The sequence below is a fragment of the Lithobates pipiens genome, unplaced genomic scaffold (genome assembly GCF_037356315.1).
Source record: "Lithobates pipiens isolate NorthernLeopardFrog02 unplaced genomic scaffold, aLitPip1_a1.2 Scaffold_1, whole genome shotgun sequence".
In the NCBI taxonomy this organism is placed as follows: domain Eukaryota; kingdom Metazoa; phylum Chordata; class Amphibia; order Anura; family Ranidae; genus Lithobates; species Lithobates pipiens.
Window position 1 is genome coordinate 174,989,261 of NW_027507685.1, and position 25,111 is coordinate 175,014,371.

Genomic DNA, 25,111 nt, shown 5'->3' on the forward strand with positions numbered 1-25,111 from the left:
TATTATATCTTTTCATGTGACAACACTGAAGAAATGACACTTTGATACAAATGTAAAGTAGTGAGTATACAGCTTGTATAACAGTGTAGATTTGCTGTCCCCTCAAAATAACTCAACACACAGCCACTAATGTCTAAACCGCTGGCCACAAAAGTGAGTACACCCCTAAGTGAAAATATCCAAAGTGTCAATATTTTGTGTGGCCTCCATTATTTTCCAGCACTGCCTTAACCCTCTTGGGCATGGAGTTCACCAGAGCTTCACAGGTTGTCGCTGGAGTCCTCTTCCACTCCTCCATGATGACATCACCAAGCTGGTGGATGTTGGAGACCTTGCGCTTCTCCACCTTCAGTTTGAGGATGTCCCACAGATGCTCAATAGGGTTTAGGTCTGGAGACATGCCTAGCCAGTCCATCACCTTTACCCTCAGCTTCTTTAGCAAGGCAGTGGTTGGCCTGGAGGTGTGTTTGGGGTCGTTATGTTGGAATACTGCCCTGCAGTCCAGTCTCTGAAGGGAGGGGATCATGCTCTGCTTCAGTATGTCACAGTACATGATGGCAGTCATAGTTTCCTCAATGAACTGTAGCTCCCCAGACCATGACATTCCCACCACCATGCTTGACTGCAGGCAAGACACACTTGTCTTTGTGCTCCTTACCTGGTTGCCACCACACACGCTTGATACCATCTGAACCAAATAAGTTTATTTTGGTCTCATCAGACCAAAGCACTTGGTTCTCAATGTCCTTAGTCTGCTTGTCTTCAGCAAACTGTGGGCTTTCTTGTGCATCATCTTTAGAAGAGGCTTCCTTCTGGGACGACAGCCATGCAGGCCAATTTGATGCAGTGCGTGGCATATGGTTTGACCACTGACAGGTTAACCTGCCCACCCATACCCCTTCAACCTCTGCAGCAATGCTGGCAGCACTCATACATCTATTTCGCAAAGACAACCTCTGGATATGACACTGAGCACATGCACTCAACTTCTTTGGTCGACCATGGCGAGGCCTCTTCTGATTGGAAACAGCCCTGTTAAACCGCTGTATGGTCTTGGCCACCATGCTGCAGCTCCGTTTCAGGGTCTTGGCAATCTTCTTATAGCTTAGGCCATCTTTATGTAGAGCAACAATTCTTTATTTCAGATCCTCAGAGAGTCTAGGGTTAGGGCTAACTGTTTTTAAATAAAAAAAAAAATTGTGTCACTTTTATTCCAATTATAAGGAATGTAAACATCCCTTCTAATAGAAAAAAAGCATGACAGGACCTCTTAAATATGAAATCTGGGGTCAAAAAGACCTCAGATCTCATATTTACACTAAAATGCAATAAAAAAAATTGTCATTTAAAAAAATGATTTAAAAAAAAAATGGCCCTTTTAGAGCTATGGGCGGAAGTGATGTTTTGACGTCGCTTCTGCCCTGCAATGTCATGAGGCGGGTGGGGGCTATCTTCCCCTCACTTGTCTCCATGCCAAGGAAGGAGGAACATCCAATTGCACCAGAGGGGGGCGGCCCTCTCCCGCCGCCGATAAAAGTTATCTTGCGACGAATCCGCCGCAGAGAACACTTATTTTGAAGCAGACAGCTGGCTGAACAAGAGGATACCCAGGTTATGGCAGCTAGCTGCTGCCATAACAACGATATCTCCCATCAAAGTAAGGACATATATCTGCGTGCGGCATTCAGGAAGTGGTTAAAATCACGTGAAGCTTGTCGTCCAAAGAGCAGGAGCCTCTTTTGGCCAACAAACACGTAAAGTGAATGGCACGCAGAATCACGTTAACATTGCCTACACAAAATCACGAATGAAAATGCGAGTTCCCGCTACTTAAAGAGTAAACGGGGCCTTAGAAGTGAAGTTACTTTCATAAAGGGTCTCCTTCTCTTTGTGCAGGATTATATTATTGTGAAGAGACCTGATGGGACCCAATGTGCATTCAGCATTCGTGCTGCAGAGGTCAAAAGTAAAAGGTGTGACTCCACTTCAGGATGTCCGGAGCTCTCCTTTACTCTCCTGGGAATGGAGGACAAGACTCAAAGGATGATTGCGCAGCTAGCCAACAAAATCATTCAGCTGTTGACTAGGGAGGTAGGAAATTCATTAATAATAAAAAAAAATATCAATATATTTTTTCTTATCTACCAGACTCTGGTAGAGTGCTTGTACTTATCTATACACCTTCAAGTCTTTGCTTCTTCCATGTTGCTAGCAATTACCATATAATTTTTCTCCTTGTACCTGTTCTTCCAATATAAAATGTTTTGTGCTCCCCTTTTATTGTAGGTGACATGTGAGGCTGTTGGTGTTCATTTCTCTAAGGATAACTGTGAATATCTTCAAGGACATGGAACTCAATCTAAAAACAGCCAGGACACCTTTACCATCGGTGAGAAAACAGATTAATATAAGGCCCCACACACATTATTAAATTTTCTGCAGATTTTTGTATTCAGATTTACCAAAACCATTTAGTGCAAGGGCCTGCCTGATTGCATACAAATTTAAACACTTAAGGTTTGACCTCATATATTATATGGTTTTGGTAAATCTGAAGACAAAAATCTGCAGAAAATCTAATAACTGTGTATGGATGTCAAAAATCTCAGGGAAATACCTACAGCATCTTTGTAGTTTATTATCACGCACGTGCCAGGATCTAGAAATGGTAATTATACCTAACCAGCATCCTGAAAATTTTAAATTTTTGTTTTGATTTCCTCCCCAAAAAAGTAGCAGTGCACTTCTTGTACCTAGATGCTCCTGTGCCTTCAGTCTCCTAGCTGCATATCTGCATTTCTTGCTTTGTCTGCTAATCATACAATATTTAGAGTAAGATTTGGTAATTTGCTGTGCTGATCACTATTCTCCTTCCTGTAGAGGAAGCTGTACCTGAAGACCTGCAGTGCAAGTATTTCCCTGCTTCTGCTTCATTCATTCTGTGAACCTGGGCTTCCTCCATTTCTTCTGCTTCTTCTTAATTACCCTACCAGTCATCAGGAGGGACAGCTCTAACAAGAGAAAGCTAAGCCCCTTCAGTGTTCTGAAACACAAAAATCTGCTTTTGTGGATAAATTTAGTGTGACAGCATGCCAATTTGTACCACTAGGGGAAAGTCCTGCAGGGGTAGAGTTAATGAGCCCAGCTGAAATAAGTTGGCTCATTAAGGCCTCTACAAAAACTCCCATCATGCAAATGGAGTTGGTCTATCCTGGAACCAGTTTTGCCTGTTTAGACTGGGGAGTGGGATACCTGTATGTGCGGTGAGGCAACCTTCCCAAAAAAAAAAAAAGTGTAGCAGTGTACGTCTTGTACAGGGAGATAGGTGCTGAGGACAGCACATAGTTGCACCTAGCTGATAGCCATGCAACCTGTGTGTAGTAAGTGCCCAAGTTGGCAAGAATTTATTCATGTTTCTTTTTGTTTTGCTGTTTTTGGGCCATTGTAAACAAACTGCAATAGTAAAAATAAACTTTGGTTTTCTTCATATACATACATACATACATAGAATGTGCGTGTATGTATATAATATCATTTTTTTTTTTTGTATTTATGATTTTCCCCAGTTGTCCTCTTGAGCCTTAAAATCTTTCTATCCAGTTACAAGTCTGTGATGCTGATTTATTGTTCACCCGTCATTTGAGAAAAATACATGAAGACCACTGAAACTGCTAGTTGCCTGGCCATGTCTGGCTTCAATCTGTCTGAGATACAGACCCAACAAGCAAAAGTCAGAAAAAAAGTCTCTCTATAATTGTTACGGGTCAGTGACTTGAAAGATACTGAAGCCAGGCAACTATGATTTTCAGAAGGAGAGGTCAGTGTATATAACCCCCAACAATCTACTTCTCATATTTGCTTCTGTTTGCTTAAATATAACTTTGAAAGTGTTTTGTCCTATCTGTTTGAGTGCAAAAAATGACTGTTGATCCTGCATTAAATTTATTGTGAGTGGGTACCTTCCTATACTTTTTGTCTGTGCTGAGTGATAGGTTAGCATTGTTCCCCGTTGTCTCTTTTTCCTACAGTATACCTCCCCTCTATGCTATGGGGAAGAGGAGAGGGGGATGTTCTGTACAGTAGTTGTCAATGCACTCCACTGATTATTTTTTTGGAAAATGGTGTAGGATGTTTATTGAAAATACTGTACAACTTAATGTGAATTTTTATTTGAATCTGTTCTAGAACAGCCAACAGTCCCAGTGCAGCGAAGTACAGAACAAAGTTACCCCATCATATTTTGCATTAAGGAGGAGCCAGAAGAAGAACAGCCTCATTCTTCCACTGGTAAGTATTCAACGCAAGGTTTATAAAGAATTCAGATTAGTAATATACATGGCTTTGTACTTGGTGATGTGTTGGATTATCTTGAAGCACATCAACATGCTATTTTTAATTCAGCAGAGTGTATACTGGGAATGTCTTAAGCATGTTTAGGGAGCCCGTACTGGTAACCTTTGGTCAAGCTGATATTGGTGGTTGTAAGGCAAGGCACAAGCACACTGTAAAATATTATCCCTAAGTGAAGGAGAGAGATTAGGAGATTGAGCTTCCTCCTGGATTGAATTCTCAGATTCTGATAGGATGTCACATCCCTCCTCGTACTCGGGGGCTGAAGCAGCCATGAGAGGAAGATCTGAAACCGACTCTGGAGGGGGACGCTGATGAAGCCTGCATGTAGGCCCTGCATTCATTGGTATTCAAAGGGGCTGAGAATTTCCCCATAAACTCAGACATGATGGCTGAGAATCTCTCTCTGGACAAGTAGGAGGTGTGCCAGAAAGTGCAATATAGACCTCTGAGGATGGGAGAGACTCGCACTGGGGGGCCGTGGTCACGTCTGACTGAACTAAGGACTTGGGGGAGAGACTGAGGACTACCACTTCCTTCGTTCCAGAGCTGGGAGCTGGCAATCTTGCAGACCTATTTTTCATGCAGTGAGGAGTTGTTTCTCCCCCCCTATATATATATATATATATATATATATATATATATATATATTTTTTTTTTTTTTACAATTTAACATTTTTAACCACTTGCCGCCCGCCCTATAGGCAATTGACGGCGGCAAAGTGGTTTCATAATCCTGACCGGACGTCATATGATGTGATCAGGATTATGAGCCGCTGCGCGCCCCTGGGGGCGCGCATCGCGGCGATCGTTGTTGCGGGGTGTCAGTCTGACACCCGGCAACTACGATCTCGGTAAAGAGTCTCCGACGGAGACTCTTTACCATGTGATCAGCCATGTCCAATCACGGCTGATCACAGTGTAAATGGGAAGAGCCGGTGATCGGCTTTCCCTCACTCGCGTCTGTCAGACGCGAGTAGAGGAAAGCCGATCGGCTGCTCCTCTGACAGGGGGGTCTGTGCTGATCGATTATCAGCACAGTCCCCCCGAGGATGCCCACACTGGACCACCAGGGACGCCACCAGACCACCAGGGAAAAGGTAATAAAGGTCATAATCCTCCCTAGACCACCAGGGATGCCAGTCAGCACAATGGGTGCCAATCAGTGCCCATAATGGATGCCAATCAGTGCCCACAATGGGCATCACTGATTGGCATGCATTATTGTTTGGCACTGATTGGCATCCATTACTATAGTATAACACCGATGCCGCCTATGAGTGCCCACCTGTGCCGCCTATGAGTGCCCACCTGTGCCGCCTATGAGTGCCCACCTGTGCCGCCTATGAGTGCCCACCTGTGCCGCCTATCCATGCCCACCTGTGCCGCCTATCCATGCTCACCTGTGCCGCCTATGAGTGCCCACCTGTGCCGCCTATCCATGCCCATCCGTGCCGCCCATCCGTGCCGCCCATCCGTGCCAGCTATCAGTGCCAATTTGTGCCACCTATCAGTGTCCGTCCGTGTCGCCCATCAGTGCCAGCTATCAGTGCCAATTTGTGCCACTTATCAGTGCCCATCCGTGCCGCCTATCAGTGCCACTTCATTGGTGCCACATTGGTGCCCATCAGTGCCGCCTTATCAGTGCCCATCAGTGTAGCCCCATCAGTGAAGGAGAAAACTTACTTATTTACAAAGTTTTGAAACTGAAACAAAAAAAAACATTTTTTTTTTCAAAATTTTCAGTATTTTTTTATTTGTAGCGCAAAAAATAAAAACCGTAGAGGTGATCAAATACCACCAAAAGAAAGCTTTATTTGTGGGAAAAAAATGATAAAAATTTCATTTGGGTACAGTGTAGCATGACCACGCAATTGTCATTCAAAGTGCGACAGCGCTGAAAGCTCAAAATTGGTCTGGGCAGGAAGGTGTTTAAGTGCCCTGTATTGAAGTGGTTAAGTATTATTCTCGCTTCCCTTTTTTATTTTATCAGCCCTGTTTGTGGGGGGGGGCTTTGCTGAGAGATCAGGGGTCTAAACAGACCCCTGACATCTCCCCTTTTGAGACAAGGAAAGGGATTGAGGACCCTGATTCCCCAGCTGCTTTCTCAGCAGCCTCAGCTGCTCTGAAGATGAATGGACAAGAGACCGAGGTTCCTGTTAATTCATAAACTGAAGCATCGTAAACACGATGCTTAGTTATGAATGGACAGAGTCTGTGCATCCTAAACAAGGAAGGAATGACATTTAACCTCTCCTTTCTCCGCTCTACTTCCTGAGCGATCTCGGACAGGGGAGGGAATTGGGGGAGGAGGAGCCAGAGAGAGGGAAGAGGATCTGGGAGAGGGAGGACACCCAAAGCCAGAGGAAGACCCGGGGAGCCGGAGGTGCACACAGGGGCAGTCAGGGGTTATCGATGCGGTGGTGGGGGGCAGTTACAAGCACCGGTCCCAATGTATAGCCTTTCAATAAAGCAAATGACAGCCGCAGGTGGAAGAGGAGGAGACGTGGCTGTCAGCTGCTTTATTGAAAGGCTATACAGGGGGATCGGTGCTTGTTACTGCCCTTACTGCTGCACCAATCGCCTGTGTGGCTGATTGACAGGTGTTCCAATCCACTCTCCATTCTATCAAAAGCGGGGGGGGGGGGGGAGGGGGGGAAGTTTCAAGTTTTGTCTTTAGTTGTACTTTATTACACCACGTGACCAAAGCAGTCAACGTTTACAGCTAGAAAGATGTTCCAGATAACGGTCTTCTGCCTCTTTTTAGGGCGCTATGAAGCTTTTGAGAAATATACATTACCTGTCCAGAGAGAGAACTTACTGAGCTTATCTATATGGTGAAGGAGAGAGAGCAGTGGCAGAAGCCATATTAAATCATGCCCTGGAGATCATCTGCTTGTTGACGGTGGAGGTAAGGAGGGTTGGCTGAAGGAGTAACAAAACCAGCAGCTGAACTAGATGTCCCCTTTTAAGGGCAATATATTGGATACAAATAGAACTACATGGGTTTTATCTTGAGTAGGAATAGGACTAAGAAAATTTAAAGTCTCCTCTGATCTGTACTGCCTACTGTTGCAATTTAGCTTAACCACTTGTCAACTGTGTGTGTGTATGTGTGTGTGTGTGTGTGTATATATATATATATATATATATATATATATATATATATATATATATATATATATATACATACATATAATATTATAAACTTTGCAGGTGGTTTACCAGGATTATGGCTGTATAGCCATAACTTTGTGTCGTTTTTTGCAACTGTTCCAGGCGCTTATGGAAGCGGCAGGAAGGGACTTCTCATCTCTCTCCTGGAACAAAATAAAATTGAGCTGAGCATTTCTCTTCCTCTGATTGGCTGAGGGGGCGGATGATGTCACGATCTCTGCCTCAGCCAATCATTCATTCATAGAATACATGGCTTATCGTGATTGGCTGAGCAGCACTCAGCCCGATTCTACTTTGGTCAGGAGTGTGACTGGAAGTTTTGGTCCCACTGCTGGAACACAGCACTGTATACCTAGCTGTGGTTACATACAGTTATTAAAGTGTACCCAGAAAGCGCAACTGTTGGGGCACTAAATAGTATGAGCCAGCTTGGTCCAAATTATTTAAAAGGGACATTAACCACTTTAGGACCGCCGCATGTAGTTCTACGTCGGCAGAATGGCATGTACGGGCACAAGCACGTACCCGTACGTGCCTGCCTTCCAGCGGGTGGGGGGTCCGATCGGACCCTCTCCCGCTGGCTGCGGTGGTCTGTTTCACTTCAGGAGCGATCCGGGATGAGGGGATGGCAGTTGGTTTCTGGCCATCCCTCTCGATCGCTCCTGGCGAATGAGAAGCTTCCCCCTGCCTGTGTAGTGTAAACACAGGCAGGGAGGAAGTGATGTCATTCTCCTCAGGGTGGTCTTTTTGATCAGACTGCGAGGAGAGCAGAGATAGTAAGTGTGCACCAATCACTACACTGACATGTAGGTACACACAGGCACGCAAATCGCCCCCCCCCCAACGCGATTTTGGGGTGCAATTCCACATATAACTATGGCATGTGTGAGCAATATATCATTTAGTGACAACTTTTTGTAAACTTTTTTTTTTTTTTTCATTATTCAATCACTTGGGACAAAAAAAAATATTCAATGGGCTCAACATGCCCTCAGCAATTTCCTTGGGGTGTCTACTTTCCAAAATGGGGTAATTTGGTGGGGGGTTTGTACTGCCCTGCCATTTTAGCACCTCAAGAAATGAGATAGGCAGTCATAAATTAAAAGCTGTGTAAATTCCAGAAAATGTACTCTAGTTTGTAGACGCTATAACTTTTGTGCAAACCAATAAATATACGCTTATTGACATTTTAACTAAAGACATGTGGCTGAATACATTTTGGCCTAAATGTAAAAAATCTAATCTAAAATTGAGTTTATTCGATTTTTCTTATAACAAAAAGTAAAAAAAACTTTTTTTTTTTTTTTTCAAAATTTCAGTCTTTTTCCTTTTATATATCGGAAAAAATAAAAATCGCAGAGGCAATCAAATACCATCAAAAGAAAGCTCTATTTATGGGAAGAAAAGGACGCAAATTTCGTTTGGGTACAACATTGCATGACCGCGCAATTACCAGTTAAAGCAGTGCAGTGCGAAATTGTCCTTAGGCTGACAATTGGTCCAGGGCTTAAGTGGTTAAATGTGGAGTTAGACTTAGCATTTGATCATGTCTCAGTTGATGTCCACATACCTGTTCTTTGACAGATGTGTATGTAGAATATAATATTGAGTTGTCTACATAAAATGATACTAAAGAATAAGATTTTTGCTGGGTAAAAATAAACATGTTATATTTACCTGCTCTGTGCAACCATATTGCGCAGAAAGGTCCTTTAACCTCCTCTTCTGGCAGTCCCCCCACTGGTGCTTTCTGCTCCTCACTCCTTAGCAAGCCAGGTGCTATGGAGGGACCCATGAAAGCATGCTCCCATGCTGGGGTGTGTGCATCCATGGACACGCACACAGAAACAGTGAGCCATGCCTCCCTCCATCATCACCAGGGTCTGAATCTTCCTCTTTGTGCAGGATTTTATTGTTGTGAAGAGGCCTGATGGGACCCGATGTACATTCAACATTCGTGCCACAGAGGTCAAAAGCAATGCGTGTGACTCCACTTCAGGATATCCAGAGCTCTCCTTTACTCTCTTCGGAATGGAGGACAAGACTCAGAAGATGATTACTGAGCTGGCCAGCAAAATCGTTCAGCTGTTGACTAGGAAGGTAGGAAATTATATATACTCACTCTGGTAGAGAGCTTGTATTTATCTAAACAACATTGAGTCTTTGCTTCTTCCACATTGTTAGCAGTTAACAGATCATTTTGCTCCTTGTACCTGTTCTTCATATATAAAATGTTTTTTTTCTCCCCTTTTATTTATTTCAGGTGACATGTGAGGATGTTGCTGTTTATTTCTCTAAGGATGAATGTGAATATCTTGGGAAGCAATCTAAGGACAGCCAGGACGCCTGCACCATTGGTGAGAAAACTGATATATCTAAATGTAAGAATCTCAGTGAAAAACATACAGCATCTTCACAGTCTATAATCAAGCAAGATGTTAATTGTGCCTAATCAGCAACCTGAAAGATTTTACATTTTTTATTTTGATTTCCTCCTTTAAATAGCAGTGCAACTATTGTACCTAGACACTCCTGTGTCTTCAGTCTCTTTATTGCATATGTGCATTGTAAGGCATTGCTCCTTCTGACAGTAAAGCTGTCCATGCACCTATAGATTATCTGCAGATTTTCTATGGATAGATTAGGGGGGGGGGGGAAGCGCAAGAGATTTCTCCAGGTTTGCTAAACTGTGTGGATGGAGGTATCTCCCACTGGGCCAAGCTTCAGTATCTTGCTAACCGCTGGCTCTCAACCTAAACAATGCCTGCACCCAATCAGAATGTTCATGTATTGTGAGAGCCAGCGGGGCCGACTAGCAAGATATGGAAGCTTGGGCCAGTGGGTGATTCTTCCATCCACACAGTTCAGCGTAGATGAAGGAATCTGTTCCACTTTTTCCATCTGACCATAGAAAATATGCAGATAATCTATAGTTGTATGACCAGCTTTAGTATCGGGAGATTTGGTCATTTTATTGTGCTGATCACTATTCTCCTTGCTGGAGAGAGCTGTACCTGAAGATCCACAGTGAAAGTATCTCCCAGCTTCTGCTTCATTTATTCTGTGGACCTGTGCTTCCTCCATTTCTTCTGCTGCTTCTTGATGAGTATCCCAACAGTCATCAGGAGGGGCAGCTCTAAGATAAGAAGAAAGCTAAGCCCTTTCAGTGTTCTGAAATACAAAAAACAGCTTTTGCAAAGAATTCTAATAAAAATAAACAGTTTTTCTCCAGTATGTATTTTTTTTTCCTTTTTGTTTGCATTTGATTCCCCCAGTTTTCCCCTAGGGCCAAATCTCCAGTTTAAAGTCTGTCATTCTGATTTAAAGGTGACCTGTCAGTAGAGAAAAATGGGTGACGAGCATCTTCTGAAACTGCTTGTTGCCTGGCCATGTCTGGCTTCAATCTGTCTGAGATACAGACCCAACAAGCAAAAGTCAGAAAGCCTTCTCTCTATAATTTTACGGGTCAGTGACTTGGAAGATAATGATGCCAGGCAACTATGATTTTCAGAAGGAGAGGTCAGTGTATGTATAAACCCCAACAATCTACTTCTCCTATTTGCTTCCATTAGGACAAAACCCTTTCAAATTTCTATTTAACCAATCTGTCTGAGTGAAAAAAAATACCTGTTGATCCTGTCAGAAATCTTGTGAGTGGGTACCATCCTATGCTTTTTGTCTGTGTTGAGTGATAGGTTAGCATTGTTCCTCCGTTAGCTCTTTTACCTACAGTACACCTCCCCTCTTTACTATAGGGAAGAGGAGAGGGGGATGGTCTGTACAGTGATTGCCAATGCACTCCACTGATTATTTTTTGGGCATGTGATGGAGGTTTTTTTCTTGAAAATAGAATTTAATATGTTGTTTTTTTTTCTGTTGTAGAACAGCCAACAGCCCCAGTGCAGCGAAGTACAGAAAAAAGTTACCCCATCAGATGTGGCATTAAGGAGGAGCCACAAGAAGGACCACATTATTCCACTGGTAAGTATTCAATGCAAGGTTTATAAATCTGATTAGTAATGTACACATTTTTGCTGTTTGATATATCCAGCCGGCCAAAAATTATATTGTTATTCTAAAGTTGAAGTTTAATCTGCTTATACTTTGCCACCCCCTAGGTCCTCCCTTCCAGTCATCAATATGCCAATGACCTTTTATAAATCAACTGAGTGTAATTGGAATGACCTAATGCAGGGGTCTACACCCAAAAGGGGAAGCTCCACTTGTTTGCTGCCTACATAAGGACAGAAATTGTATCCTTAATTTTAGGAGAGAGATTAGCAGATTGAGCTTCCTCCTGGATGGAATTCTCAGATTCTGATAAGATGTCCTATCCCTCCTCCTACTCAGACTGAGGAAAATCTGACACAAACTCCAGAGGGGGAGGTTGATGAAACCTGCTTGTGGCCCCTGCATTCATAGGTATTCAAAAGGACAGAAAATGTCCCCATAAACTCGGACATGATGGCTGAGAACCTCTCCCTGGACAAGCAGAAGGAGGAAAGTGCAATGGAGGTCTCGGAGGATGGGAGAGACTCACTTTGGGGGCAGTGGCCACAGCTTACTGAACTAAGGAATTGGGGAGAGACACAGGACTACCCCTTCCTTCCTCCTAGAGCATGTGAGCTGGCAATGCCCACGGACCTATTTTCTTGTAGTGAGGAAACCCTCCTAGGGGGTATTCAAAAAAACTGATAAGTAGGAAAGGTTGAAGCTCTCTGCACCAAGCACTGTAAGCAGCTATAGCCCATGTTGACATCCATAGATCATTGTACTATGTGCTGTAGCTAGGATTAGGAGAATTGAGCTAGGCATGCACAGTGAGGGTACAGAGCGGTTGCCAGTGAGACAAAGAAGCTGAATTTAAAAGTGTCTAACTCCTGCTCAAGGCTGCAACAGACTAAAGAAAAAGCATTGCAACCCATGCTCCATAGCTACAAAACACTATTTAAAATGAGCAATGACGTATCGTGGCTCATGCCACGCTGAAGGGATTGGAGTGGAAGCTTTCCCGAGACTAGTTTAAGAAATAAGGTCCTGAATTACCATTGCCTGTAGCGTAACCCCTAAGCCTTTGCCCTTCTGAGGAGCATAACCCAGATAGGGTCTTCAAATTCAGGTCTGCTTCCAGCAGGAGGACCACAGCCTAGGGGGTCTGTATATCACCATGTGCCAAGGCGAGCGCCTAAGGGTTAATTCACAATATGTGCGGCATTCTACCGCAGTGTAAAATGCCAGTCACCTCAAGGACACACAGAAAAAAATGTTTTCGGTCTGTGTCCTCTTCACGCTGCAATGCAGTCTGGAGCTGAGCTAAGATGCAAACAATCTGCATTTTATCACAGAGCACTGTAGAGGATCGCATGTCGCTGTACAGAAAAATGAACGAAGTGTACTTTTGTACACTTCACATAAAGTTTGTACAAAAAGAAGGGGTGCTGTGTGATGGGCTGAATTATGTTACACCGCCCACTACCACAGTCAGAATGGACATCCAGAAAGGTAAAGTGGCAGCTGTCCATTCCAGTGTGAATTCAGCCTAATGTAGGATCTAGTGCCCAAAACAACATTACAGGCTGTCCTCTTCTTCCTGGTGGGGCTGGGTAGGGTTCCCCAAGGCTCAGCTAAGGAGTCATCCATAAAGCTGCAAAAGGGGAGCCTCAGTGGCTAGGATGCAGCTAGAGTGTGATAGAAGAAGCAAATGAAAAAGTTTACAGTAGAGAGAAAAGGTCCAGGATCTAAAGCAGCCTTTCTCACCCTTTTCAACACTGTGGAACCCTTGAAATTTCCAGGCTCCAGGAACCCCTCCTTCTAAAAATATCTACACCTCATGCATGATATAGTAGTGTGATGGTCAGTGCAAAGAATGTTCCTTACATTTATGGTCATTGGGAAGAATTGGATAGCTAAAAAGATCAATGTCAGGGGAAACATATCTGAGAGGCAGACTGCTTGTTGCTCAAGGAACCCCTGGCAACCTCTGGAGGAACCCTAGGGTTCCATGGTTCCCTGGTTGAGAAACCCTGATCTAAGGACACTAGAAAAAAACTGAGGCTTGATGAAAGTGGAAAGAATTATAAAGTAAATTTGTGTTTTTTTTTTAATCTATTTCAGAACAACCAACCTCCCCAGTGCAGCAAAGTACAGAACAAATTCACCACGTTAAATACTGCAAGGTGGAGCCGGATGAAGAACCTCATCATTCCGCTGGCAAGTATTCCATCTGAAATTTACAAAGACTGGAGAACAACAATATGCGTGGCTTTGATTGGCAATATTTTGGATTGCCATGAAGCGCATGAGTTCTGTTATCTATTCCTGCAAAGTACACTGCTTACACCTGACATGTTTTTATGGGTTTGCTCTGGCTGCATCCCAAAAAATAAATATACTGTTGTTATAACTTTTCCTACATAGGTTTACCTGCATATCTGAGCCTTAGTTTATCAAAAGCCCAAACTTTTTTTTGCTAGGATAGAACATGGAAGACCCATGTCAGTTTAACACCTTAGTGCCAGCGCCTGCTGGCCTTTTAAGGGCTTTAGAATGGCAGGGCTTATGGTCATGTGACCATGTCACATGATCAAAAATCTCTCGTTCGCAAGCAGGGAAAAGGAGCTTTCAGTTAGCCGCTGGTAACTGTGCCGGGAGTACGCAGAGTGCGCGGTCTCGGCACAGCTCTTTCGGAGCTATTGCACGCATATATGCGGCCACTCAGTGCTAAAGCCTAGCTGCTAAGAGGCCGCATATTTGAGTGCAATTGTGGCAAAGAGGTTAGTATTGCAAAATGATTATCATGCATCAGAAATACAGATACATTTCATGTTTTCAGGTGAACAAGGAATTAAGGACAGGAACTGTTATTGCTGCCTTTTTAAAGTGGATGTAAACCCTCACATATACCCAGTGAAGTGAACATCCTCAGGTGATACACAAATTAATCAAATCTCCCTACATAGGTTGTACCCTCTTCTCTTCGCCACACCCCTTCAGAAGTGCTGAATTTAGATCCCTCTTCATCTGTCAGCACAGAGGAGGGGGTGGGGGGCTGCAGTTAGAGCTCTTGTACAGGTGTGTTAGAGCTGATTGGAGGAAAGGGACACACCCCCCTCCACACACTGTACAGGAATTAACCTCTTGCCTACTGGGCACTTAAATCCCCTTCCTGTCCAGACAAATTTTCAGCTTTCGGCGCTCTTGCACTTTGACAACTGAGCGGTCATGCAACATTGTACCCCTATGACCTTTTTATCATATTTTTTTTTGCCCACACAAATAGAGCTTTCTTTTGATGGTATTTATTTTTTGCTAAAAAAACAAAACAAAAAAAACAGTTTCATAGTTTGTAATAAAATTTTGAAAACTGATAATTTTTCTCCTTCATTGATGTGCGCTGTTTGAGGCTGTACTGATGGGCACTGATAGGCTGCACTGATAAGGTGGCACTGATGGGCACTGGAAGGTAAAAATGATAGGCAGCACTTATGGGCATTGATTGGCAGCACTGATAGGTGGCACATATGAGTCAACCGTGGCTCTGTGTGAGGGACTGATGTCCCTCTGACAGAAGCCAGTAATTGGGGGGGGAAGAGAGAGAGATTACCAGTCTTCTGTTTACATCATGTGATCAGCTGTCATTGGCTGACAGCTGATCACGTGGTAAAGTGCCGGGATCAGCCCCTTACTCCGATCTGGGATCAGCCTAGTCTAAGACTTGGTGATCACGGAGGACGCTGCAAGCACCCCATGCATGGGAGGATGTCATATTAAAGGGGTTGTAAAGGTTCAGTTAAAAAAAAAAAAAAAAAAAACGAACACATACTTACCTCCGCTTTGTAGTTGTTTTTTCACAGAGTGGCCCCTATACTCTTCTTCTGGGGGTCCCTCCGTGGCACTCCTGGCTCCTCCTCTTCTCGAGTGTCCTGTTGGAGAAGCACTCTCCTTCGTGGACACCCGTGCAGGCGCTCTCCCGTATCCTGCTTCTAGGTCTATTGACACAGAAAGCAGGACTTGGCCTGGCGCCCGTGTCATTAAATTTGATTGACAGCAGCGGGAGCCAAGCCGTATCGGGACACAAGACACCAGCTAGAGCTGGTATGCACATCCACGGGGAGAAGAAAGTCAGGTTCAGGTAAATTAAAGCAGGGCACTGGGGGGCTGCAGCTCTACAGAAGATTTTTGCAGTAAGGTGAAAAACCACGAGGGTTTATAACCCCTTTAAGACCCGCGCTGTAGCCGTCATTTGGCTATAGCGCAGGTGGGAGAAAGTTAAGGAATGCACAGTGGTGATTAGTGATTAGAACTTTTGCTTCACAGCAAAAGGGTCACTGGTTTGAATCCCAACCATGACACTACCTGCCTAGAGCTTGCATGTTCTCCCGTGCAAGTGTGGGTTTCCTCCGGGTACTGCGGTTTCCTCCCACACTCCAAAGACATGCTGATAGGGTAATTAGTTTCTGTCTAAATGTTAAGCTGTGTGCTGAGCTCTCACCCCCATCAAAATTATATCTCTGGTGTCGGGATAAATTGGGAGATGTGACACCAGAGAGAAATGACACTTGGAGCTTTAGAGAGGAGAAGTAAACGCTACAGATATGTGTGCTTCGTTTAGATTTCATGACTGAAGTTTACTACCACTTTAATTTGCAGATACATGTTCACATTGATCCTACTTTGCTTGCTGCTTAGATACAAACCTGGAACAAGCATAGCCATATCCATAATTGGGACACATAATATACACCTTTTTATTCTAAGTTGATGATCTACTGAGTAGCGGAGCCAGGATCATGATGACCGCCCTGGGTGTGAAGATCTAGAAGCAAACCATCAATGGTGTTCTCCATATTTGCAACTTGACAGATATTGCCTAAGTAAACCTGTCCTGTCTCTGATGGCAAAATGTTCTATAGAGCCAACGATGTAGGCACGTCAAATATTATAGAAATCTTAGTGTATGTCCAACCAATACTTTCTTGTTTTAGGATCTCCTTTAGTGAGAACAAAACCATTTTCTCTAATAAGATCTTTAGAGTTCCTATGGTAAGGATGAACCATTTCCGCATAACATGAGATGTGTACATTCTCTTTTCAGATGGGACATCTGCCCTTCCTCCAGAGTTGTTTCCAGGAAGCCCAGAAAGAAAACCTCTATCTACTGTAAATGTTCACCTACCTTTAGTGGAAACCCAAAGTACATCTGAATTTAACTTTATTTCCACATATAATATCAAACTTGAACCTGCTGGAGATTCTTCAGGTGACACAGAGGACAGTGCGGATGAAGGTAACATTTACTTAAAGCGGAACTACATCTGAGCACCGTAAACCAAAAGCGCTATTAAAGCGTTTGTTACCCCGACATTTCATGTTCCTGATATGTGGCTGCTGCACCATGTACTTGAATGAGAAAGTATCCTGGTCTCTTTGTATTGCTTCCTCTGTGTGAAATCCCTGGTGTTCCTCTCAGTCCCTCTGATTTCCTTTTAAAAACTGAACACACCATGGTCAGTTCTCTTAGCTATGCTGGTAACTCTGCTTTCTCTCCTGTTATGTGTCCTGACGCCCCCCCCCCCCCCCCCCCCTACACAGCCATTCAGGCGTGGTTCACTGTTGTCATTGTCAAGGGCTGAGAGCAACTGATGCTGGATCGCATGCATGTAGACAGGAAGTAGCCGAAGGCAGTGGAGGAGATCAGCAGCACTGAGATAAAAAAAACATAATTAATGGGGGTAAATGACAGTTTGTTAGGATACATGACGTGCTTTAGCAAACTAAATATCATCCAGTCAGGTATTTAAATCTATAGGGTTAGGAACAAGGATAGGATGTTTTAAGTATTGTTATGTGATGCTCTGGCATTGTCAGTGCTATTAAAATTAGTAATAATTAGATGGACAAGGCAACAAGAACCTACAAGGACAGATGTATTGGAAATTGTATTGCTGACTTACATTGCAGGTACATGTTCAGGGACTGTCATCTTGATCCTACTTTGCTTGCTGCTCAGTCATTCATTTCGAAGGAGCATAGTCATGTCTGGTATTGGGACACCTGATATACACAGCTTGATCTGGGTTGGTGATCTGCTAAGTAGTGGAGCCAGGATAATCATGGCAGCCCTGAGTGTGCAATCTCCAGAAACAAGCCAGCAATGGTGATCGCCCATATTTACATCTTGACAGATTCCCTTTAACGTAAACCTGTTCCGAACCTCAGTGTGAACATGGCAAAATGTTCTATAGATCCTACGTTGTAGGCCGATCAAATATTATAGAAATCTTAAAGTATGTTTCCAACCAATGCTTAATTAATTAATTTTAGGGTTCTTTATTGAGAGAATTTTGTCCAGTAAGATCTGTACAGTAGTTACTATGGTAAGGGTGAACCATTCTCAGATAATGTAAGAGGTGTACATTCTCTCTTTTTAGATGGGACATCAGCCTGCCCTTCAGCGTATATTCCAGGAAGACCAGAAAGAAAACCTTTATCTACTGTAAATGTTCACCTACCTTTTATGGAAGCCCAAACTACATCTGGATTCAACTTTCCTTCCTTGTGCGATAATAAACCTGAACCTGGTGGAGAGTCCTCAGATGACACCGAGGACAGTGCGGATGAAGGCAAGTAGTTGCTTAAAGTGGAAGTAAACCCTTCTATAATTTTCAGTCCAGGAAGCTGCCATCTTGGCCTCTAATGATTCTTCAACTGCCATAATGCTGCACATGTGATCAGTTATGAACCCAGCCATTGGATGGTTTGAAAGTTTGGTTGAGGGCACAACCAATGTGAAAGTTAGCATTTCCGGCATGCCAGGAATGTAAGTGTTTTTTTGAAACTGGGTTTACCCCCGCTTTAAATTATTTGGATATCTTGACATCTGTCACTTCTGACTTTGGAAAAAGGCTCCTGATAGAGCAGAACTTTCACAAAGGACAGTCATTGTCTATGGTGTGATCCACTACACCCAGAAGACATACTGTGAGTGCAGGTGTCGTGGACAACCCATCACCACCGCGCCCTATGTTTACCGTATAATAATGCTTAGAGAGGGGCAGATGTCGTCATGTCAGCACTGCTCTCTGTATCACTGAGGACCATCCAGTCTGTAGAAGAGGTGATGAGGACCCTACGGAATCATGACTTCCAAAAAGGAAGGGGGGGGGGGACAGGACCCTTTTAAAGTAAATCTGTCCCTTTGACCATTCATGGAAAAGTGGCAGGTTCTTTTTAACCACTTAACAACCGTCCCATAGCCAAATGACAGCTACAGGGCGATTGTTTAACTCTGGGAGGCCGTCATATGACATCCTCCCAGAATTCCGCTCTCGCGCACCCCCTGAGGCGCGCACTCGAGAGCATCCGTGACCGCCGGGTCTACAGGACCCGGCGGATCACGGTAAACGGCCGTTTACCACTTGATCGCTCCGTCAAATGACGGAGTGATCACTTGTAAACAAACCGGCGTCATAACATAACCGATCGGTACAGGGGAGGGGGGAAGAGATCGTTGTCAGCAGCGCTGTGGGCTGCATCTGCAGTGCCCACATCGCTGCTCACCGAAATTTAACCCCTCAATTCCCTGCCATTACTCTGCAATACCCTGCAATACTCTGCAGTGCCAGCAAATACTCTGCAACACCCGCCAATACTCTGCAATACCCGCAAATACTCTGCAACACCCGCCAATACTCTGCAATACCCGCAAATACTCTGCAACACCCGCCAATACTCTGCAACACCCGCCAATACTCTGCAACACCCGCCAATACTCTGCAACACCCGCCAATACTCTGCAACACCCGCCAATACTCTGCAACACACACCCGCCAATACTCTGCAACACACACCCGCCAATACTCTGCAACACACACCCGCCAATACTCTGCAACACACACCCGCCAATACTCTGCAACACACATCCGCCAATACTCTGCAACACACACCCGCCAATACTCTGCAACACCCGCCAATACTCTGCAGTACCCGCCAATACTCTGCAATACCCTGCCATAAATTGCCATACTCTGAGATACCCTGCAATACCCAGCCATAGACATCCCCCCCCCCCCTCCCGCCGCCCTCCGGTGCTTCTACCGACTCGCCAATACGATCAAAGCCAGAATCTTTTTTATTTTTTATTTTTTTTTATTTCAGGCTTTCCAGCCTAGAGGTGAGATGTGGGTTCTTATTGACCCCATATCTCACTGTAAAGAGGACCTGTCATGCCATATTCCTATTACATTCCTCGTAATAGGAATAAAAGTGATCAAAAAACTTATTTTTGGGGAAAAAAATGTCAAACTAAAATAAATAAAGTAAAATGAACAATAAAAAAAAAAAAATGTTTTAAAGCGCCCCTGTCCCCATGTGCTCGCATGCAGAAGCGAACGCATACGTAAGTCCCGCCCACATATGAAAACGGTGTTCAAACCACACATGTAAGGTATCGCTGCGAACATTAGAGCGAGAGCAATAATTCTAGCCCTAGACCTCCTCTGTAACTCAAAACATATAACCAGTAAAAAAAAATTAAAGCGTCGCCTATGGGGATTTTTAAGTAGCGACGTTTGGCGCCATTCCACGAGCGTGTGCAATTTTGAAGAGTGACATGTTAGGTATCTATTTACTCAGCGTAACTTCATCTTTCACATTAACTTTACTGTGTTTTTTTTTTAAGCACAAAACTGTTTTTTTTTCCAAAAAAAAGCATTCGAAAAATTGCTGCGCAAATACCATGTGAGATAAAAAGTTGCAACGACCACCATTGTATTCTCCAGGGTGTTTGCTAAAAAAACATATATAATGTTTTGGGATTCTATGTAATTTTCTAGCAAATAAATGATGATTTTTACATGTAGGAGAGAAATGTCAGAATTGTCCTGGGTGCTCCAGAACGCCTGATGGCGCTCCCTGCATGTCGGGCCTCTGTATGTGGCCACACTGTGTAAAAGTCTCACACATGTGGTATCGCCGTACTCGGGAGTAATAGCAGAATGTGTTTTGGGGTGTAATTTGTGGTATGCACATGCTGTGTGTGAGAAATAAACTGATAATATGACAATTTTGTGAAAAAAAAAAAAATCTTGATTTTGCAAAGAATTGTGGGAAAAAATGACAACTTCAAAAAACTCATTATGCCTCTTACTAAATACATTGGAATGTCTTCTTTCCAAAAAGGGGTCATTTGGGGGGTATTTGTACTTTTCTGGCATGTTAGGGTCTCAAGAATTGAAATAGGCCGTCAGTACTTCAGGTGTGATCAATTTTCAGATATTGGCACCATAGCTTGTGGACTCTAACTTTCACAAAGACCAAATAATATCCACCAATTTGTACTTATTTTTACCAAAGATATGTAGTAGTATAAATTTTGGCCAAAATTTATGAAGAAAAATTACTAATCTGCTAAATGTTATAACAGAAACAAAGAAAAATTCATTTTTTTACAGAATTTTCTGTATTTTTTCTTTTATAGCACAAAAAAAAAAACGAGCAGTGATTAAATACCACCAAAAAGCTCTATTTGTGTGAAAAAAAAGGACAAAAATTTCATATAGGTCCAGTGTTGCATGACTGAGTAATTGTCATTCAAAATGTGAGAGCACCGAAAGCTGAAAATTGGTCTGGTTATTAAGGGTGTTTAAGTGCCCAGTGGTCAAGTGGTTAAAAACCCCATCCGACCCACTGATAGTGTCTTTCCTTCTTCCCCACTGTCGACTGTTGGATTGCCGCTGTATGCAGATTAGGGGGTACGCTCGCTTGTATGACTGCAGAAGGCATATTGGTTTAAATTCTCTATAGATGGACTGATTACCCTTTGTTGGAATCATTGTAGTACATAGAGAGGAATTCTTTCGTCACATATTTTAAAGCTGCACTTGTTTTCATGTCACTGCAGAGTCTCCCAAGGTCTCTCGTTCTTCTGGTCGGAAAAAAGTTCACAGTATTATCCATCTCATCGAGGAGGAGCCAAAGGAAAGCCAAGAGTCAGATCTGTCTGTATCTGAGGACCCATTCGGTCCAGGTAAACACAACATTCACATTTTTGTTAAAATGTATATACAGGCATTTATTTTTATTTTTTTTATATTATCTGTGCATTGCGAAGTCTTTCATTTTATGTAATTTCTATGGGCTATTTTGCTCTTGTATTTAAAATGATGGATAAAACACAGTAGCTTACTTCATTTTTAATGGCACCCCAATGCACTAAGGCAGTTCAGTACACTTGAAAACCATCTGTACAATGTAGTCCATTAAAAATGTGTTGTGGTGTGTTGGTGGCCCATTTAAAGCTGATTTGCAGCTTTACGGTCAGTTACAAAGCTTCCTCTAATTGACTGAGATGGAGATTGTGATGTGACCGTTAGCACTTCTTACATGTTGGTCCTTCTATTATTCCTTATTTTATTTTTATAATTACTGGAGAAGGTTGAGTGCATTGTAAGATTGTTGCTCAAATTTCAGCAGCGTTGTCACCCTCTGTTTGCAGCAGTGTTGTCCCCCTGTAGGAAACGCTGACAATGCCTACACCTTGCAGAGCACTTGCAACTCTTCCCAATCTAATTTTTGGCGGCCCGCAAATGGATGGAGGAAGTAAGCTGAATTGACGTTCATTTGTCTACCAATAAATGTTTAGCGTTACAGAGGAGGTCTGGTGCTAGAAATATTGCTCTCACTCCGGTTTACTTAGCGATATGTAACGTGTATTGCACCTCTGACACATGCATTTACAATTGTATGTGGGTGGTTCTCAAAACTTTTTTGGGGGGGCTCCACCCCCTTATTTTTTTTTTTTTCTCATTACATAGGGGGGGAAAAAGTCCCCTTGGTGGTGATGATTTTGTGACAGGTTCTCTTTAATAAAACTCCAGGGTCTAAAAGAGCTGAAAAAGCTGTGCTTTTGAAAAACAGAATTGTTGGCTGGTTCACCAAATGAAAATAGAAGAAAGCATAAAAAAAGAAAACAAATGCAGCTATTGCATCTAAAATTTTGTAGAATAAATGTTTGCTTTTGAGTTTAATACCACCTTTTAAGTGTTGATATGGCGAGTCCAAAGCCCTTTGTTGGTGATTCATATAGCTTACCTTTGCTCTCAGAAAGGTAAGTATATGCATCTATGGAGATAAGAATTGGCAAGGCACAAGTTCGATTTAAGGCATTGTAAGAGGAGGCACAAAATATTGCCCATGAATTATGAGTGATCAAAATAGTTGGCTGAGGATTCAACCCACCAGTGCCCACATAAAACTATACTATCCATTCCCTGTTAGGTTGGCCTTTACCAATCAGATCTCCTGTTAAATTCTGGATGGACTTTTAAAACCTGTATGCAGTGCAAATTACTATGGAGATCCTCAACTGTCACTCTTTTTCTTCTAGCAGACTGTACAGACAAAGATGAAGACTACATACCACTGAGAATTACAAATAAAAGAGCAAGGACACACAAATCAACATCAGGAAAGATGTCTCTTTCCTGCGAAGTGTGTGGGAAAGTATTGGGAAGTAAGAGGACTCTTGATAAACACTTGCAAATACATACTGGAGAGCGTCCACATGCATGTGATGAGTGCGATAAGAGATTCTCATGTCAGAGTCACTTGGATGCTCACATGAGAACGCATATTGGCGAGAGACCCTATAAATGTAACAAATGTGACCGGAGGTTCTTCAATCACCAGCACCTCGTCCTCCATCAGGTAGTCCACACTGGTGAAAAGCCATACTCCTGTCCAGTGTGTGGGAAAGGCTTCACTCGGCAATCCAGCGTGGTCAAGCACTCCGGCATACATGCAGAACAGAAGCCGTTCGTGTGCAGTGAATGCGGCAAGAGTTACTGCCAATATGCCAGCCTGGTTGTCCACCAGCGGCAGCACTCAGGGGAGAAACCATTTGTCTGCAAATACTGTGACCAAGCCTTTCCATGTAAAGACACCATGTTGAATCATCAAGGGACTCACACTAGGACTTTCCCCTGTGCCAAGTGTGATAAGTGTTTCATTTCCAGATCTAGACTGTTGAAGCACAAGCAAAAAGTACATACCAAGGAGCCTAAACCGGCCTGATGGACTAAGGATGGAATCTGATTGGTCATCTTTTATTATAAAATACAAAACTGGCAGCAGATATGATGTGTGTTTATTGGGTCCCTGGACTTTTACAAGGAAAGTCTGGGCAAAACTATTTGAGTTCATGGTGGACCAGGAGGGGGGAGGGAGGCAAACTGCTAAAGGTACTTGTATATGACTGTAGTATCTTCCTACACCTTCCATGGCCAAATTCCAGGCCATTCTAACAGGTGAAGCCCCAACATTTCTGGGTAGTGTTGGGGATTATCGCTAAGCTTCTGCCTGTGGTTTCTATTGGCCAGTCACCATGATTAGCAGCCCTTCTAGACAATAGGAATATGCTGGGTGTAGGAAGGGGTCAGCTAGCTTCAGCACTATTATAAAGTCCCATAAACTTGCCTCAGAACCACCGTAGGCAGGGCAAAAGGGGCAGCTGCCCTGGGCCCTGTCATTGTTGTGGGGCCCAAAAAGCTTCCTTATACTTGATAACTATCCTGGTTTAAATTCCCTCATCCCTCAAGGTTTTAGTCCCATGCTGTGTCCAAATATCTCAGTGTGAAGTGCTGCTACTAATGCTGCCCAGTTCTGCCCTATTTTTGTGTACAGATAACTCACCTGCCAGACCCTGTGTTTACATGTAAATACTGGCATTCATATGTAAATACCGGTGGCTGGCAGCACTGATATGTATGTTGTGCCCCCCTGAGGTCTAATGCACAGTAATCTCTAGCAACCAATCAACAAGCAGAAATCATGTGCTATAACCTCTAACAACTAATCAGTGAGCCGTAATGTGTGCTGTAACCTCTAGCAACCAGTCAGTGAGCGGTAATGATACTGTAACCTCTGGCAACCAATCATAATAGCTGCCTGATTTGATTCAGTAAACTGATTTTGAGTCTAGCTGCTATTTATTGTATGTCTCAGAGCAGGTGGAGAGTGAAACTGCATGGGGGGGGGGGGGCAAGAAAAGTGTCCATGGTCCAATCAATATTAAAGACTGCCATGAACGGAGGTTCAGTCATGATGGAAAGGTTTAGAAGTCTACTGAAGGTGTTTTCAGCTCATACCTGCAGCAGTTTGTCTCTTGAATACTGAATGACAGTCTCTTTATTGGGAACTCTGTCGGTTAATACAGATTCACTTTATTTCAATAAAAAAAAAAAAAATTCATAAAAACAGCATGAATCCTGAAATTTGTATTATAAGGAGTGGTCTTTGATGACCTTTTTTTTAAAGACACTGGGGTTTATTTACTAAAGCTGGAGAGTGCAAAATCAGGCTCAGCTCTGCATAGAAACCAATCGGCTTCCAGGTTTTATTGAAAAAGCTTAATTGAACAGGCTGAGTTAGAAGCTGATTGGTTTCTATACAGAAGTGAGCCTGATTGTGCACTTTCCAGCTTTGGTAAGTAAACCCCAATGTTACTGGTGTGTTTTTTTTTTTGTTTTTTTTTTTAAATCCTGACTCGATTTACGACCGTTGTTTTGCAAGACGAGCAGGATTCAAG

At 43.2% G+C, this 25,111-nt stretch overlaps 1 protein-coding gene across 5 annotated transcripts in view; it reads left to right on the plus strand.

The window, feature by feature from the left end:
* Positions 1-24,780, plus strand: part of LOC143979339 (uncharacterized) — a 28,071-nt gene extending 3,291 nt beyond the window's left edge. For 2 of the 5 annotated variants that reach the window (XM_077478929.1, XM_077478928.1), the window contains exons 3-10: positions 9,433-9,627; positions 9,791-9,884; positions 11,410-11,508; positions 13,642-13,737; positions 16,622-16,813; positions 17,958-18,149; positions 21,428-21,553; positions 22,913-24,780. In XM_077478929.1, coding sequence (XP_077335055.1) covers positions 9,433-9,627; positions 9,791-9,884; positions 11,410-11,508; positions 13,642-13,737; positions 16,622-16,813; positions 17,958-18,149; positions 21,428-21,553; positions 22,913-23,598 — 1,680 coding nt within the window. In that variant the 3' untranslated portion in view covers positions 23,599-24,780. Of the gene's footprint in view, positions 1-1,896; positions 2,092-2,286; positions 2,390-4,185; positions 4,288-7,140; positions 7,262-9,432; positions 9,628-9,790; positions 9,885-11,409; positions 11,509-13,641; positions 13,738-16,621; positions 16,814-17,957; positions 18,150-21,427; positions 21,554-22,912 lie in introns of those variants that run through there. The other 3 variants (XM_077478925.1, XM_077478927.1, XM_077478930.1) reach the window with 3 other exon arrangements.
* Positions 24,781-25,111: the final 331 nt, after the last annotated feature.